The sequence below is a fragment of the Cyprinodon tularosa genome, unplaced genomic scaffold (assembly GCF_016077235.1).
Source record: "Cyprinodon tularosa strain WSP-4 unplaced genomic scaffold, ASM1607723v1 ctg64, whole genome shotgun sequence".
Lineage (NCBI taxonomy): Eukaryota > Metazoa > Chordata > Actinopteri > Cyprinodontiformes > Cyprinodontidae > Cyprinodon > Cyprinodon tularosa.
The window spans coordinates 220894-236650 of NW_024039385.1; the positions used below are offsets into that span (position 1 = coordinate 220894).

General features: G+C 37.6%; 1 protein-coding gene across 1 annotated transcript in view; it reads left to right on the top strand.

The window, feature by feature from the left end:
• The window catches only part of pnocb (prepronociceptin b), a 35095-nt gene extending 19545 nt beyond the window's left edge, over positions 1 to 15550 (top strand). The window contains exons 2-3 of the mRNA XM_038308565.1: positions 2516 to 2770; positions 14640 to 15550. Coding sequence (XP_038164493.1) covers positions 2633 to 2770; positions 14640 to 15278 — 777 coding nt within the window. The 5' untranslated portion in view covers positions 2516 to 2632 and the 3' untranslated portion in view covers positions 15279 to 15550. The remainder of the gene's footprint in view (positions 1 to 2515; positions 2771 to 14639) is intronic.
• Positions 15551 to 15757: the final 207 nt, after the last annotated feature.

Sequence of the window (15757 nt, forward strand, 5' to 3'; positions counted from 1 at the left end):
AACATGTGAACATCTTTTATCTAATTACTGAAAAAATGAATGCTGCGTGACTCTGTTTATTAATAACGCTGTTGACAAAAACATCCCAGTGGAAGCTGGAAATGTTTCCTCGTATTAAAGCACATTAGCGGAATTATTATTAATGTGCGAAGGCTGCATCTTTGTAACACCTCCACCATCACTCACAACAGGAGGCTGCACTCATTTGTTTAACTTAGAAAGGGCCACTTAAGAGAGAACATGACAATATCAACCGGGCTTAGTCAACGGGTGGTTAAATGATCATTGCACAAAACATTTCAGCAAGGCAGACAAACAGGTCCCCCTAATGATTTCCCATAAAGATGTTTAGAAATGAGCTAGAGCGATGCACGACCTGTCTCATACACTGGTAACTATAAATGTTGATGTGACGAAGTGGAAATGGTCACAATTTGCTAGTTTTTGCCTATTCATTCATTTTTAGCTCCGCATTCCCATCAATACAACAGCCGAGCAGTTTGTTCCCTCTGCTTACGACATGATGTGCTCACCATGACTGATCACAGTGGCGTTATCACGCCTCTGATTGTGAGTTTCTGTGTGGGCTGGCACCACTGTGACATTTTTGATGAATTATTCTTCATTTTAGCGAGATTCCTGTAAATGTAGAGAAAACCGACTTTCTTCCTCTGCAGTCTTCACCTTTCGCAGGTCTCAGAGACAACACGCTCCTCCAACAAGCATTTCGATGGCCTCTTCAGAGTCGGTGCTTACCTCACAGGCAGGTTGAAAGAACACGCTGTCGCTCGGAAAATTGGTTCCACCGAGGCACAAAATCTTTACTGGCCAAGCATCAAGAACCAATTGTTTCTGGCAGGAGGTTTTCACAGACGTGGTCAGTTCTTTGCGCTGTATAGAAAAAAAAAAGCACACAAGCATATAGAGTAAAAGTCTAACACTTAAACATTCAGTAAGCAGTAAAAACAGATGGGTCAAATCATATAGTACATTATTATTTAGCTTTTTGGCTATTTTAGCTACACTTTATTCTCCTTTTGTCATGAAACCTCCTTCAAAAAGGCCATAACCTTGGATTTGGTAAAAAAAAAAAAAAAAAAAATGTCGACATTTAGACATGTTTATGTTACTTAATCTACTTTTTAATCCCATCTACACAATAGACAGCAAGTGTTTCTTCGTCAGCACATCTGAATAAAAATAAGAAAATCAATGCATTCGTCCCACTATTTACGCATATTTATATAAAATAAAGCCTAACTTAGTCACATCAATGCTTCAATATGTCATTTAGCAGTATCATGGTGTAACAGTTTAAATGAACTGTTCTTGAGTTGGAGATTGTCGCCACGTTAACTTGTTAATAGAACAAAAAGCAAATCATCAGGTTTATGGACTTAATTATATTTGATGAAGCTATAAAGAAACACCATTTCAACACATGTTAATTTATAAAATGAAAGGTATCTAATATTAGCCAATCAAACTAAAATATATCAAATACATGTCACATAACTTTCAGATTCTCCTAATTTGCAGGTATATATTTTTTTCATATATTTTTTGACTACAGTCAGAAATATCCAAATATCCAGATAAAGATGAATAAAAAAGACTAAATAACTCTAAGAATAAATGTTTATAAATAGGAGTATGTGGATGTGCTAATCTGCAGGACACATGGTTTGGTTTATGACTTCTTTCTCCCGTTTTAATTACTTGGCTCTAGAATAAATTCTGAAATGTTGAAATAAATAGAGGATGTTAAAATCTGAAATCCTGTTTCTCCTTCCTGAAAGATGAATGAGTTTCAGATTTCTAAAAATGCTTCAACTAAGGAACCAGTCACTGAGGAAAAGCTATCTCTGATGGCTGTTTCCATTCATCATCTCTGTGTTATAGGCTGATATAGAGAGGAGCGACAGAATAAATGTGGGTCAGGGATTGAAGGTCAAGCAACCGACCTTCTGCACCTGGTTCACACTTTTATTGGAGACTCAGACATTGGAGTACTTTGCTTCATTTTAGATCACCTTCCAGCTGAATCTTGCATCCTTTAGCAAAAGTCTCAGACACAGCTATGCTGTTATATGAGAACTCTTTTTTTAGAACTCACACTAACCATCATCTATATCTTTCTATCCTTTATCAGACAGAATGAAAATAGTTGAGCATAGGTTTCTGTTGCTTCGGGTGTGACCCAAGTTGTGCTTAAAAGGCTAATCCCTGCAGCCAGATATAAACTGGAACAAATCCCCAACCTCTGCTATTGGAAAAAGTCCAATTTGTAAACCAGAGGATGATTCCTGCCCACTGGAAATTACCCATTTTCTAATTTATTGCCTTAGGTTGTGCTCTCACTCAATCCCACCTACGCGGTCCATCTCCTGATGTTAGCTGAACACTCTTACACCACCAACGCGTTTAACTGACCACACAAATCCAGCTTATTTTCTCCAAAAATTGGGTTTGATGTAATACTGCTGCCACTCTGTGTGTCCTCTCTCCTTGTTAGGCTGGAGCCAGATCCCACAGGCATTACCTCCCAGATTCTGGAACTGCTGACTCCTGCTTTAAAACTCGGCTCCCTGCTGGGCTCTTGTCCGTCCCTGCCTGCCTGGCTGTGCTGAGCATGAAGATCCACGTGTGGTGCCTGGTGGTTCTGCTGGGATGCCTCTTCGCCCCTGCACGCTGTGACTGCCAGGGGGAATGTGTGGCCTGTGGGCTGCTGTTACAGAAGCAGCAGCTGGAGGAAGCCTTCGATACCATAGTGAGTAGATGGGTGGCATGTCACTCTTTTTGTGGTGGGTTTAAATTGTGGAGCAAGTGTCTGTAGATTAACATGCATAAATATTTGAAAGGCCCATGAAGCATGAATATTTTGATGTTGCAAAGAGAGCATCAAGAGATTTGATTGGATCGTTATCCAAACAGACACAAGTCTACCTTTTTTCATGTGGTAATCCAAAAATATTAAGGTGTAACTGCCTAATAACATTCTATAGTTTTATTTTTTGTTCAATTTATTTTAGATTTATTGACCTGTACATTACTTCAGTCCAGGTTTGCCAACTGATTGGTCGACATTGGATTTCCATATTAATTTTAACTGTAGGCTTAAATTCACCCTGAATTAAATATATGATTCTCTTTTTTGAAACTTCTAGTTTAAAAAAACTGTCCAAAATTCAATTATAGATTAAATCATATTTTTTATATTTTACATGTCATATAGCTTCAAAAGGGATTGACATAAATACAGCCTGTTAATTAATAATGGAACTAATTCATTCATGTTTCTTTAAACATGCCAATAAATATCATGGTGTTTTAAAAGTCCCTGCTGTGTATCAAAGAGACCATACCATTTGCGAGGATAGCTGATTTAAGCCCAGTTAAAGAATGTTTATGGTGATACTCGTGGTAATGTCACATGTAGCTTGTTGAAACACAAAATCCGCAGAGTGGTGGAAGCTTTTAGCTGGACATAGTAAACAACAGTGTGTTTCAGCTGAATTTGGTCTTATCAAAACAACTCTAGCTAAAAATGTTCCTGTAAATGGGATATATAGGCTACTTTTACAGATATTAACAGCCCTGCTGATATTAACAGCCAAACAACTAGAGATCATACTAACGTTTGATCAGGTTCCTGTATGGAGTTACCTCGGTCAAGTCCACTGCAACGTATTCAGCTAACCAAACTAAATGTTTCACATTCCTTTACAATTTTATAAAACATATCAATCCAATCCAACTTTATTTATGAATCACTTTAAAAGTGAAACAACATAACACCATTACACAGAATCAAAAAAACATACAAGCATAAAAGACAGAATTAAAATCACTACTATCAGGATCAGAAATACTTTAATAATCCCAGAGGGAAATTACTTTGTTACTATTAAAAAAAAAACTATAAAATCTATAGTAAAATAAAAATTAAAGTAATTTAAAATAATGTATCACAGACTAAAATCAACATCTCACACAGCTTAGAAAGCCAAGGTAAAGAGAAGAAGTGGACAATTTAATTTGCATTGGAAGGTCGTTCAACATTTTTGGAGCAGCCACAGAGAAAGCATGATCGCCCCTAAGCTTCTGGTTAGTTTGGCCCCCTTAAGAAGCAGCTGATCGACTGACCTGAGTGAATAGGAGGATGCATGAAGGTGCAGCAACTCAGAAAGATAAGATGGAGCAAGACCATGGAGACACTTAAACACAAATAAAAGAACTTTATAATGAATACTAAAATGTACAGGGAGCCAGTGTGTCTAAAATTAGGGTAACATGCTTATATTTATGAGAGCCAGATAAAAGACATGCTGCAGTGTTTTGCTTTCTCTGGAGTTGAGCAATTTAGAGGCACTAACCCCCAAATAAAGTGTGTTATAATAATCCAGCAAGGTAGTGATAAAGGCATGGATTACTGTCTCTAAAAGATCTTTGGAGTGAACAGGCTTTATTTTGGCACACTGCCTTAACTGAAAGAAACAATTTAAGATCAGCATCCACTTTGAGACCAAGGTTTGTGATAACTATCAACAGTTACAGTTTGGTTTTCAGAACCGTACAGCTAAACAAGACAGCTGAGACCGATATTTTTATAATACCAGGTCATTAGCAAAGGTTAGCTTTAGTTTAGATAATGCGTTAATATTACCGAGGCCGAGGCTTAATATAACAAAAAACACGGTACCTTCAACAACCTGTTGCACATGAGTTGACTTGCTGTCAATCAACTATTTGATATAATCCAACAGTTAGCTGGAAGCAAATGGTTTTAGCTGAAGGAATTCACATTCTTTCTGTCTTGCTTGTGATTTTGTTTTTATATGTATATATTTTGCATGTTTAAACAGTACTGGAGCAGCGCTTCGTGACCAGAATTATAAACCACCCTCTCCACTGAGTGAAAAGGATTTCTTCCTCCACTCAAAGCAAAACTTCACCATGGCACACAGTCTTATTTCCAAACAGTCACCATCAGCGGGTAAAAATAGTCCGTGGGCGTCCATGAATAACTGTAGGATGGCTAATTTAGCCGATAACGATGCAGAGAAAGACAGCTGGGACCTTTATGGAGTTGTAATAGAACTATGTAATTGACTGCTCCTCGGTAGCATCATCTCGGGCTTACATCGGTGACTGACACTTTTTATCAGCTCCTCATTGTGTTAGCCGCCTTCCCATTGAGCCGAGCCCCAGATGGAAACCACAGAGCAATTCCATTGTTTCCCCGCTCCAGACGGCAGGAAGGTGTGTGTGAGGCCTCCGCTGTTTGTTATAATGTCAGGACCCATTGATTTGTTCCGGTGCAGACCCACACACAGATGGATGAGACGTACTGTACACACACACACACACACACACACACACACACAAACCCTCTGCCTTCCTATTCTTTACATAATGACTTATGTTATTCTCAAAGGGAAATGCCAACTTTTGTCTACACTTTGGCTAATTACCTTTGATGTTGGTCTTAATTGGCAAATCTCCAGCGGCATGAGGCCCCATTTACTCTATATTCCTCTGGTTTTACATCTTTTTGGTTACCATAACAAACAAAAAGAGGACTTTCTATATATTGTGACAAAACTTTAGTTATCGTTATCGTTGGACCTTTAGATCTCCACTATATTCCTAAATGAACCTTTACCATGCTCTCATGGTTTTATGTTCACTCAAAGTAAGAACTTTTACATTTCTTACTTGTATTTAGATGACTGCCTGTTTTCTCTTTCGTATAAAACTCATTTCCAAAAAAAGAAAATTAAACACAAAGAGTTTCAGGTCTTAAAAAGTCATTCAAAGTCTTATAACGGGGATTTTAGGGCTTTAGATTTCTCCAGTTGAGAGCTTAAAATACCCTCAGTTATGTCTTATTGTTTTTAGTTTGGGTGAGAACAGTTTATTCATTGAAAAGAACCAATTGTTTATTATAGTGAATTATAGTTAAATTCTGGCTGAGCTGCATTTTATATTATTGCCATTTTGACTTATCTCATTGTTCTACAATCACTTGGATTCTTTGAAAACACTCTCAGAAGAAAAACCACCAAAAATTAAAAGCAGGAAGGCAATCTTTCCATCCCACAGAGGGATTTGTATCACACTGGAAAAAAACAGAGATTCTGACCTTTGGTGCGACTGGAAATGTTCCTTTAAATCACTGACTTTCAGGTAAACAGTCCAGGAACACACCTATGTCTCTCACTGTTGGACAGAGCTTCCTGAAACTGGGGGTTGCCTCACCTGTAGGAGGAACCCGTTGCTTAGGGAGTTTGGGTCTCTAGGTCTCGCTGAGACAGACGGGTAGTCTGACCAACCTAAAGGACAATCGATAGAACAGACAAACAAAGGAAAGCAATGAAACAGAGAAGCGATGGAACAAAGCTGGGTCACTCAGTCTGATGCTGGTGGCCAACCAGTTTGCCTTTGTTGGAGGGCGGGACTGCTGTGTCTCTTTAAATCAGACGCTCATGCAGAAGTGGAAGAACTTCTCAGATGCAGATGTAGTGAGAGACTCTTGGCCCACCTCTCCTGCATCACCTTTGAAAGAGCAGCTTTATAATCATTGTTTTTTAAGATTTCCTATACGCTCTGACTTTGCAGTAGCAAAGATAATCATAGAAGGAAGTGGGCAGGAACTGGTCACCTTAACTAGAGAAATAATAATTATAGTGATTAAAAAATAAAGTATTTCAGGTACAGTAGTTTTACTGTGTTGTGTGTTTAACTCTTGCTTCAGTAACATTTTTGGCTTCTATTTGCTTAAAAAAAGGAAGAACAAACAAGTTTAACTAGATGTTCACCAAAGAAACACATACTGTTGTACCTATGGGACACAATAACGTCAGAAATATTAGTTCTGATTAGTTTCTAACCAATGCTGAAATCATTGAGCAGCAAACTACGCATTAGGTGTTGTTACTGGAAGAACCTTAATTCATTCTGAAATACTAATGCAGCTTCCTGTAAGGAGTGGTTTCTATAGTTCAGAAGGACCCCAAATTGATGGAGAGATGGAGCGGGGACCCCCTAATTATACGTATTTTATGAAATAGTGGTCAAACTGGTCCTATAGTCACTCTATTACAGATGGAGTCATGTAACGAAAGTAATTTCTCCCTGGGATTATTAAAGTATTTGTGATTCTGATTCCTGGTTGATGGGACAGGTGTTGTGAATGAAACGGCTCCCAGCTTGAAAGAGCTCCTGTGTGTCGCTGAATGTGTGTATTGATGACTGAAATACATCTCTGCCTCCATTTATCAACAGTGTGTTGAATTCATGTTAATGTGGATTTAAAGACATTTTAATTAGTGGGAAAAATGTTAGGGGGGGAATATAAAGAAAATGTTTAATCAACCAAAACTTTCACGACCCCCATTCAGTACCTCCAAGGACCCCCTAAAGATTGCGCACCTCCTATTGAAGACCTCCGCTATAGTTGGATGCTAAAAAATGGAAATGTCTTTGTTATTTTGTAATCATGGTATATTTTTATTTTAATATGAATCCAAGGTTTTGTGCAGAGCTTTATACTTTCTTCAATGTAATTAAATCATTTTTAGATATTAAATCACATGCCATGATCAGTCACTCTTAACTTGGTTAATTTTAATAAATTGCATATTTAACTGAGTCATTTTTGGGACAGTTAATCTTTACTGTTTCTTTACAGTAAAATGTATTAACCTCTGCATGCAGGTCTTACATTTAAACCTATAGGGACCTTAAAAAAGTCTCAAACTGAACTGACAATTCAGTTTGAGACCACCATGAGGTGGCTTCTTTAGATCACCTGGATAAATATCCAGATGAAAGTCACCAGTTATATTACTAACCTATTATTAAATATCAGAAATGATTAATTTCACCACCTCTTGTGTCATTGGTGAGCATAATAATAGATATAAAGCCCTGCTCAGTCAGTTAGCATATTCGTAAGCAGTATCTTGACCTTAACAGGTGGGGAAATATCTATTTTGAATAAAATAAAAATGTTTCAGGTAAAAAGACGTTCAGTTTTACTCAACAACTGGCTTTTACTAACGCACCTGTGTGTTCCCTTCCCATCAAGGTCAAACTGTCTGCATTAGAATGGGCTAAACAGACTGATTTAGTGATCCACTGAAAATGTTGCAGATGCACTAACAGCACTTAACATCTCTCCCTGCACAAACTGAGCATCAGAAACACAGAACACTCTTAAAATGAGCAATTTAAGACACTTTATGACATCTTTGGAGTAAACAGAGCTCTCCAAAGCCGATGTTCATACATACCTGTTCTTCTTCTCTATTGACCCCCCTTCTTAAATGGTTTTTCTTTTATAGTTTCTCTATTTTTATCCATTGAAATAGGAAATTAATGTTTACTTGTTTGCATTTATCTTAAAGGTATAGTGGAGGAAGTTCTTCTTCCGGATGGATCATCTAAATAAGTGGTCCTCCTAATTATCAATCATTCTGGTGATATGCTTATGTAAGGCCATCCTGCATGCTCATCCCCATTTTCACTCACCAATGGTGAATCTGACATAGTGGAAAAATAGCAAATCTTCTTTTGGAAAGTAAGCTTGTATGAGCGATGCAAACAGCAACTTTTACACAGAGCGTGCACGAGGAGAAATGGGCTCGTGCATGTACGCGTTCTCACTCAGGAGCGGGTAGAGGGTTGTGCATGTGCATTTTTTTTTTTAAGGGAGAGTGGGTCTTTTCAAACCTATACCTTTAAATTTATGGGTTTCCAGGCAATATTAGAGAGTTTTGGAACTTGTGCTATCAGGCTGTATTAAGTGACTAAAAAATATCAATGGAAATTATATCCAAAACTTACTAACCATGAAAGTATAATTTACATTAACAAAGAGTTAAAACAACTGCTAGTCTTTATTATTTCTCTATTTTGTAGGTATTGTGAAAGCTTAGTCGCAGTTCTATCTGCCCTGTAAAGGTTGTAAATTATAGTTAGATATGGAAAAAAAGGGATGGAAAAGAAGTAAATGCTGGAATTATGAGAAATAGTCTAAAAATAGCAAATGTTTGTGTCTTTTGATCTGACTCCATAACTAAAAATTCATATTGTGAATATATATATATATATATATATATATATATATATATATATATATATATATATATATATATATATATATTCACAATATGAATTTTTAGTTATGGAGTCAGATCAAAAGACACAAACATTTGCTATTTTTAGACTATTTCTAAAAATATATTAAATATTTTTTTTATCAAAGCATAGGATATTGATCAGATGTTTTCTGCAAGTAAAAGTTTTCCACAGGGTCCTCCTGTGTATTGAAACAAACTAAATGCTCCCTCTCCCCCAAACACACATCTCCTCTCACTCATAAACTCCTTTAGATTGCTTCATTGATCTGACGTGGAGAATCCCCTTGGTGTGCTCATTTAATTTACGACGGATAATTAATTTCCGCTGATAGATCCTCAGCGGAACTCCCTCTTCTCCTGCTCCTTTGATGCGAGCAGGTCTTCTGATAACAATGGCAATTTATCTCGTTGGGGCGAGATTTGAAGAGCAAATGGGATTTGCCTCTTAGCTTGAAGTGAAATTTAACTGAGAGTGCAGGGTTTAGGTAAAGGGAGAGATGGAGATGGCCTTTAACTGCTTTCAGATAAGATGGTTAGAAGTGAGAGTATATTTGAAGTATCTAGAGATACCTCATCTTTCCTCCTCTGAAGTTTTTGACATTCAGAAAAATCCCTGAGCAAAAGCATTGCCAAGGTATACTTACCCCCTAAACACAAATCTTTTTTTTTTTTGCTGCAGCTTCCTTTTTTTTTTAAAGGATTAACACAGTATAAAAACCTCCATGTTGTTTGAATATTCATGGTGAACAGTGGTAGTTTTCTGCCATCTTGGTCTCATCCAATCAATGTGTCTTTCATTGCTTGTATGAGCTAATAATTTAGTTTTTTTTACTTTTGTGTCACTCTCTCTATGATCTGATGTGCAGCAATGGGTTAAATTAAGCTATGAATAATGATTAATTAATTAAAAAGCTAATTATCAACAAAGTTCAGAGACTTAAGCCAAGAAATTAGCTGAACATCAGATGTTAATAACTGAATGACTCCCAGGCTCTGAGTTATTGTCACTACCTGCCTAATTATGTCTGATAATATATAGATGAATCGATGAAGAAGTAAATCCATGCTCTGCTGTTCTTACACAGCAATCCACAAAAGCTACTTATCTGAAAAATAAACAACAAACGCCTCATCGTTAACTAAAAGGCAAGAATTTATTCAACTAAACTACTACATAAAAATGAAAATAAAAATGTAATAACTGAAAAACTATGAGGAAAGAAGAAATTAGGAAAATTAAAGAAACCTAAACACTAATGACCAATAACATAATGTAGTGCTATCACACTTAAATGTGATGTATTTATCTTTAAGCAGCAAGGTTTTTGATCTGGAAACGCCACTGTTGCCAATAGATGTTAAAGATCCCCTTATGGAAATGATACATGTATGTAATTATGCAATTAACCTAACAGTCATGTTTTTGGACTGTGGGAGGAAGCTGGAGTACCCAGAGAGAACACATGCTCAGGGAGAACATGCAAACTCCATGCTGAAACACCCTGGGCAAGGAATTGAACCCAGAACCTTCTTGCTGCACTGCTACCCACTGCACAACTGAGCAGCCCGTTCAACAAAAAAAAAAAAAAAAAAAAAAAATTTGATAAAAAAACTGATATTATGATAAAAGTACAAAAAAATTGCATTTTTTTTATTGTGTTTGATGACGTCCTTCATGCCTTAGGGCCTGGTTTAGCCCCAGTCTCAGGTGAAGTAGAGTTCATTTAATTATAATATTAATTGAACTTTATTGATCTTACCTTGGAGAAATTTACCTCTGCATTTAACCCATCCCCTTGGAGAGCAGCGGGCCATCATGTGGCACCCTGGAAGCAGTGTGGGGTTAGAGGTCTTTGCTCAGAGACCCACACTGGCAGTCTGTGAGAGTGGAGCTCGAACTCAGAACCTCAGGATTTCATGCTTTATGCCCTAACCACTAGGCCGCCACTCCCCCATTTTGCTGCAAAAGCTTTTGAAAAGCTTTGAGTCTTTCTGATAATATTCCATTTGACTTTCGTAAGTCACTTTTTTTTTGTCCTATTTCTTTTTAAACTAAAATTTATGCCCATGAGGCAGGAAAAAACATCTTTTTATTCAGAATGCACCTCAGACCTTATGTCCTAGTAGTAAAGCTGTGACCCTTTAAGAAATCTGACATGAAATCAAAAAGTCATGAATAATGATGAGCTGACAAGAAAGTCATGAAAACTGCACCACAAACCTGTTCTATATTAAAAAGTTGTAGAAAGTGACAGGTGTAATTTGAAGAGCAGAAACGCTTTATTATTATAGCTGAAGAATCAATCAGAAATAAAAAGGTATTGACAAAGAAAACCATTTAGCTGCTGTCCTTCAGGCCAGTTCCTAATGTCTTTCAATTTGCTGCTGTCAGTCATTTGGCCCTCACTGATTTCACGCTTGTCAAATGATGGACATCTCATATTGGGGCATAACTTTCCATCCATGCATATATTTTTGGTGACAGTAGTTGGATGTTTCCAGAATGAAAAGTTTTAGAAACTTTCATCAGGCAGACATTACTATTTCTGCTTCTTTATGTTTCCTGAAAGTTGAAGACTACAAAAAAAAAAAGAAATCTAAATAAGTCATTTTTTCCTGCAATAAGTGCATTTTTTTCTTAAATTGAGGAGGTGATTGAGAAACTTTGCCAATAGAACAAGAAAATTTGCATTTAAAATAAGAAAAAAACAATTGCATTGTCTTATTTCAAGTGCATATTATCTAATTATCTTATTTCAAGAGTTAAAATACTCATTCCATTTGAAAATTATCTTATTTACCTACTCAAATAAAGTGTAAATACTCTTAATTTAAGACATTTTTGCTCATTTCTAGATCGTTTTTGCAGTGTAGACCCCCTAAATCATCACTATGGGTTTAATTTGTTGTTTCTTAGTCATTGTTTTTACTTTAGCCTCAAACAATTGTTAAAGAAAAAGATATTTTTTGCCTGTCAGTCCAAACCAAATGGATCCTGAACTGAACTTGCCCAAGATGAGCTCATGAGTTCAAAGCCAACAAGCTGTCACTTTTAGATATTGATAGGTGTTTTTATGCAGGTGTTTGTTTGTTTTTAACCTTTTTTTAGCATATGATTTAAAATGTGAAGCCACTTCCTTTGTAGAAGTCGATCAGCTGGGAAGCTCTGGTTTGACTTATTGGGTTTAAAAGCTTTGAGACAATGACAATGAGATAAAACCAGAATCCATTTTGTTAAATTTTACTAAACCTTTTTGAAATTTGTTCTTATTCTCGAGGTTCAAAAAAGAGGAAAAAGTTAATTTTCCTGCAGAATAGTCATAATTCACTCCTAGAAAGTCCTCTACAACAGCAAACCCACAGAACAAAACCCGACACGTTGGCAGAGGGGCTATAAAAGAGGAGGAAGACAGCAAAATGCTCCATATCAGAGATTCACCAAATTTTCAGCCAGTGACCCAAAAAAGAACAATACAACGGAGATTTCTAGACCCGGGGTAAACAATTAAAAATCAGCGGGGTCCGAATAAAGAAAATCAACAACCAGTAAAGGTCTGGAGACATTTTTAATTATAATCTGTTACTTTAATCCGAATTTAACACTGAAATAAATTGCAGTTGTTTATGCATCCATGTTATACATTGGATTTTTGAATAAAAAATATAAAAAAATAGAATGTTTTTCTGTTTTAAAATCTAAATTGTATTGAAGTAGAGAACATCAATCGTTCAGTTGGGTATACAGACAATGACTGATTCACTGATTCACATCTTTTATAAAACGCCTGAAGTGACGTTTTTTTCCCCCCCTTCTTTTTATGTCTTAATGAGAGCAGTGGGCTTTATGCTGCCCTACAAGGCTTTAAACCTGGGTTTGAATGGAGACAAAGCCATTCTCAAGCACATATCAAGGAGCTCATTTTGAGCCTGGATCCATATATATTTTTGATTCTGTTCATGGTGGAGAAACCTGCTTCACAGCAGCAGGTTGAGCCAAACATCCTCTAAATGTGCAGGGTCATCTTTGAGCACCATTTCACTTTTCTTTCACCAGTTCATTGCTGTTCTTATATATTTCCCATCACCCGGCTTGCCATAGGTTTACCTGCTGTGTATAAAAAGCAGCAGCAGCAACCCAGACTGACAGCAGCTCATTGGATCATTTGTATCACATGTAGCCTGGTGGCGAATGCTCCAGAGGGCTTTACCGTATTAACAGGAGAAGCAGCGCAAGTGAAATTAGACACTGCCGTCAGACAACCTGAAGTAATATAAATGTTTTGAACTAGATTCGGACCGCGGTCCGATAATCCGTGACCTCTATTCTAGAGATACATACAAATACTTCTTTCTCTATTTATATATAAAAAATCAAATGAAAAATTATATTAATTTTAAAATAAATACATTTTTAAGACATTAGATTATTTTTTTCAACATCTTAAATAATTTTTTTATTATTTAATGGGACATTTAATTATTCAATTGTGCATTTTATGGCATATTTCATTTGTTCAGATACATAAATAAATATTAGATCTGCTTATTTTATGGTAAACCAAGTTATTTTCTAATACATTTCACCCATCCCTATACTTTGGCTATTACATCAAAATGATTGTGAAAACCATCTCTGGGCCTACTTGGTGTCTGATGACTCTCTGGGGGATCCTGGGAACCCGTGCTACTTACATTTTCATACAAATGTTCATATTTTCTCACTGTCCAAACCTATCTATTCTGTTATAGTTAATTTACTTTACTTTATAGATTACTACTGCTTAAAACGGGGGATGAAAATCAAATATGCTTACCCTAATGCTCATATAAATCCTGACCTTCTAAACGATTGTTCTCAGACACTCTGGGAGAAAGAAAAGGTTCTGCTCAAACTGTGCATCCAGAACTTCAGAAACAGGACAAAAAAAAACAATAAATGCATCTGTGGAAGCAGGAACAATCTACTTGCTTCTAGTGGAGAACATATCCGCCTTTAGAAACAGATTTATTTGCTTTTGGATCTGATGTTTTTATGCACATATCCATCATTTGAAGGGCGTGAATTATATGAGTGATATATTGTAAATAGTTGGGTGATCCATTGATTTGCAGCATGGACAGAGGAGGAAACAGAAGACATGTTTGGTCAGAATGGACCAAAACCAGACATCAGCACAAAGACGTCATAGCAGCTGATAGTGAAGGAGTGATGATGCAGATTAACCAGAATGGCTGGAAAAACAAAATTAAGGTTTTCCAGTTTTCAAAACAAAGACTTCAAGCTGGTGGAGATATTATGGCTGGACCTTGATGAGTTAGCTTTTAGAACTGAAAACGCAAAAGTCATCATACTGTAAATATGTTTGTTTTTTCCATTGATCCTGTTAATGTCATATTAAACTATGACTGTGTGTTGAAAGCCTTAGAAATAAGCGAGCGGAGAGGAAAGAAGCGATTCATCCTTCTAAGTCCTACATTATTTTCTTTTTGCAGGTGTGTCTGCTGGAGTGTGAGGGTCACGTCTCCACTTCACTAACATGGGAAGTGTGCAAACGTGCTGTAAAGCTGTCCCACCATCCTACGCTGGCTGAGGGGGGCACCCTGTTCAAGAGAGGAGGACAGCAGCTGGACCTGGCCCCTCTGGACCTGAATGCTGGCACTGAGGTGCTGCAGTCTGCAGCTGCTGAGCAGCTCCAGGAGGAAGATCAGGATGAGACAACCTGGGATCAGCGCAGCGTCCAGTATGACTCATCACTGCTGGGGTCCTCAGAGGAGGGGCAGAGCCTGCAGGGGCTCAGCCTGACAGATGAAGAGGTGAACCAGAGGGAGGAGAGGGGCTCTGAGAGCGACGGTCAGCTAGGAGGGGAGCAGGATGACAGCTCTGAGGGGGTCACCTTATCCAAGCGCTTTGGTGGCTTCCAGAGGGGGCGCCACGGATACAGGAAGCTGATTGGCTCCCCCATTAGAGCCCTACAAAAGCGCTACGGCGGCTTCATCGGCGTCCGGAAATCTGCCCGCAAATGGAACAGTCAGAAGCGGGTGAACCAGCTGCTCAGGCAGTACCTGGGCATGAGGAGCAACCGCAGCGGCCGGCTCCCCATGAACCGGGTCTGGAGGCAAAACAGACTGTGAAGCGTTTCTGTTGCCCCGGTTACCTCAGCACACCCACCTTTCAGTTCTCAGCAGGTCCCTGGGTTTGAACTGTGACGTCAGCATCGTGGTCAGAACCACAGACTCTCATCCCTCCACGCGCCTCTCTTTGTGTCCCTAAGTAACAGCGAATGTTTTGATGTCCCTCCTATTTAACACATCTACATGCCATTCTGTGAAATAAAAGAATTAGAGAAGTGCAATTGAATATATTTTTGTGTGTCGATATAATAAAATGGGGCCAATTGACACTGGAAAAACTGGCTGATTGTGAGGTTTTTCAGACTGAGACGCTTCAAAACATCATATATGCACTAAATATTAACACCCTGAGGGCCTTTTCACATTCTGTTATATTAAAATCCCAAATTACTGTGTAATTAATTGAGAATGAATGTGTCAGACCAACAACTAGTAGTTTATAATTGGGAAGTTACAATAAATGAAGATAGAAAAAGAGG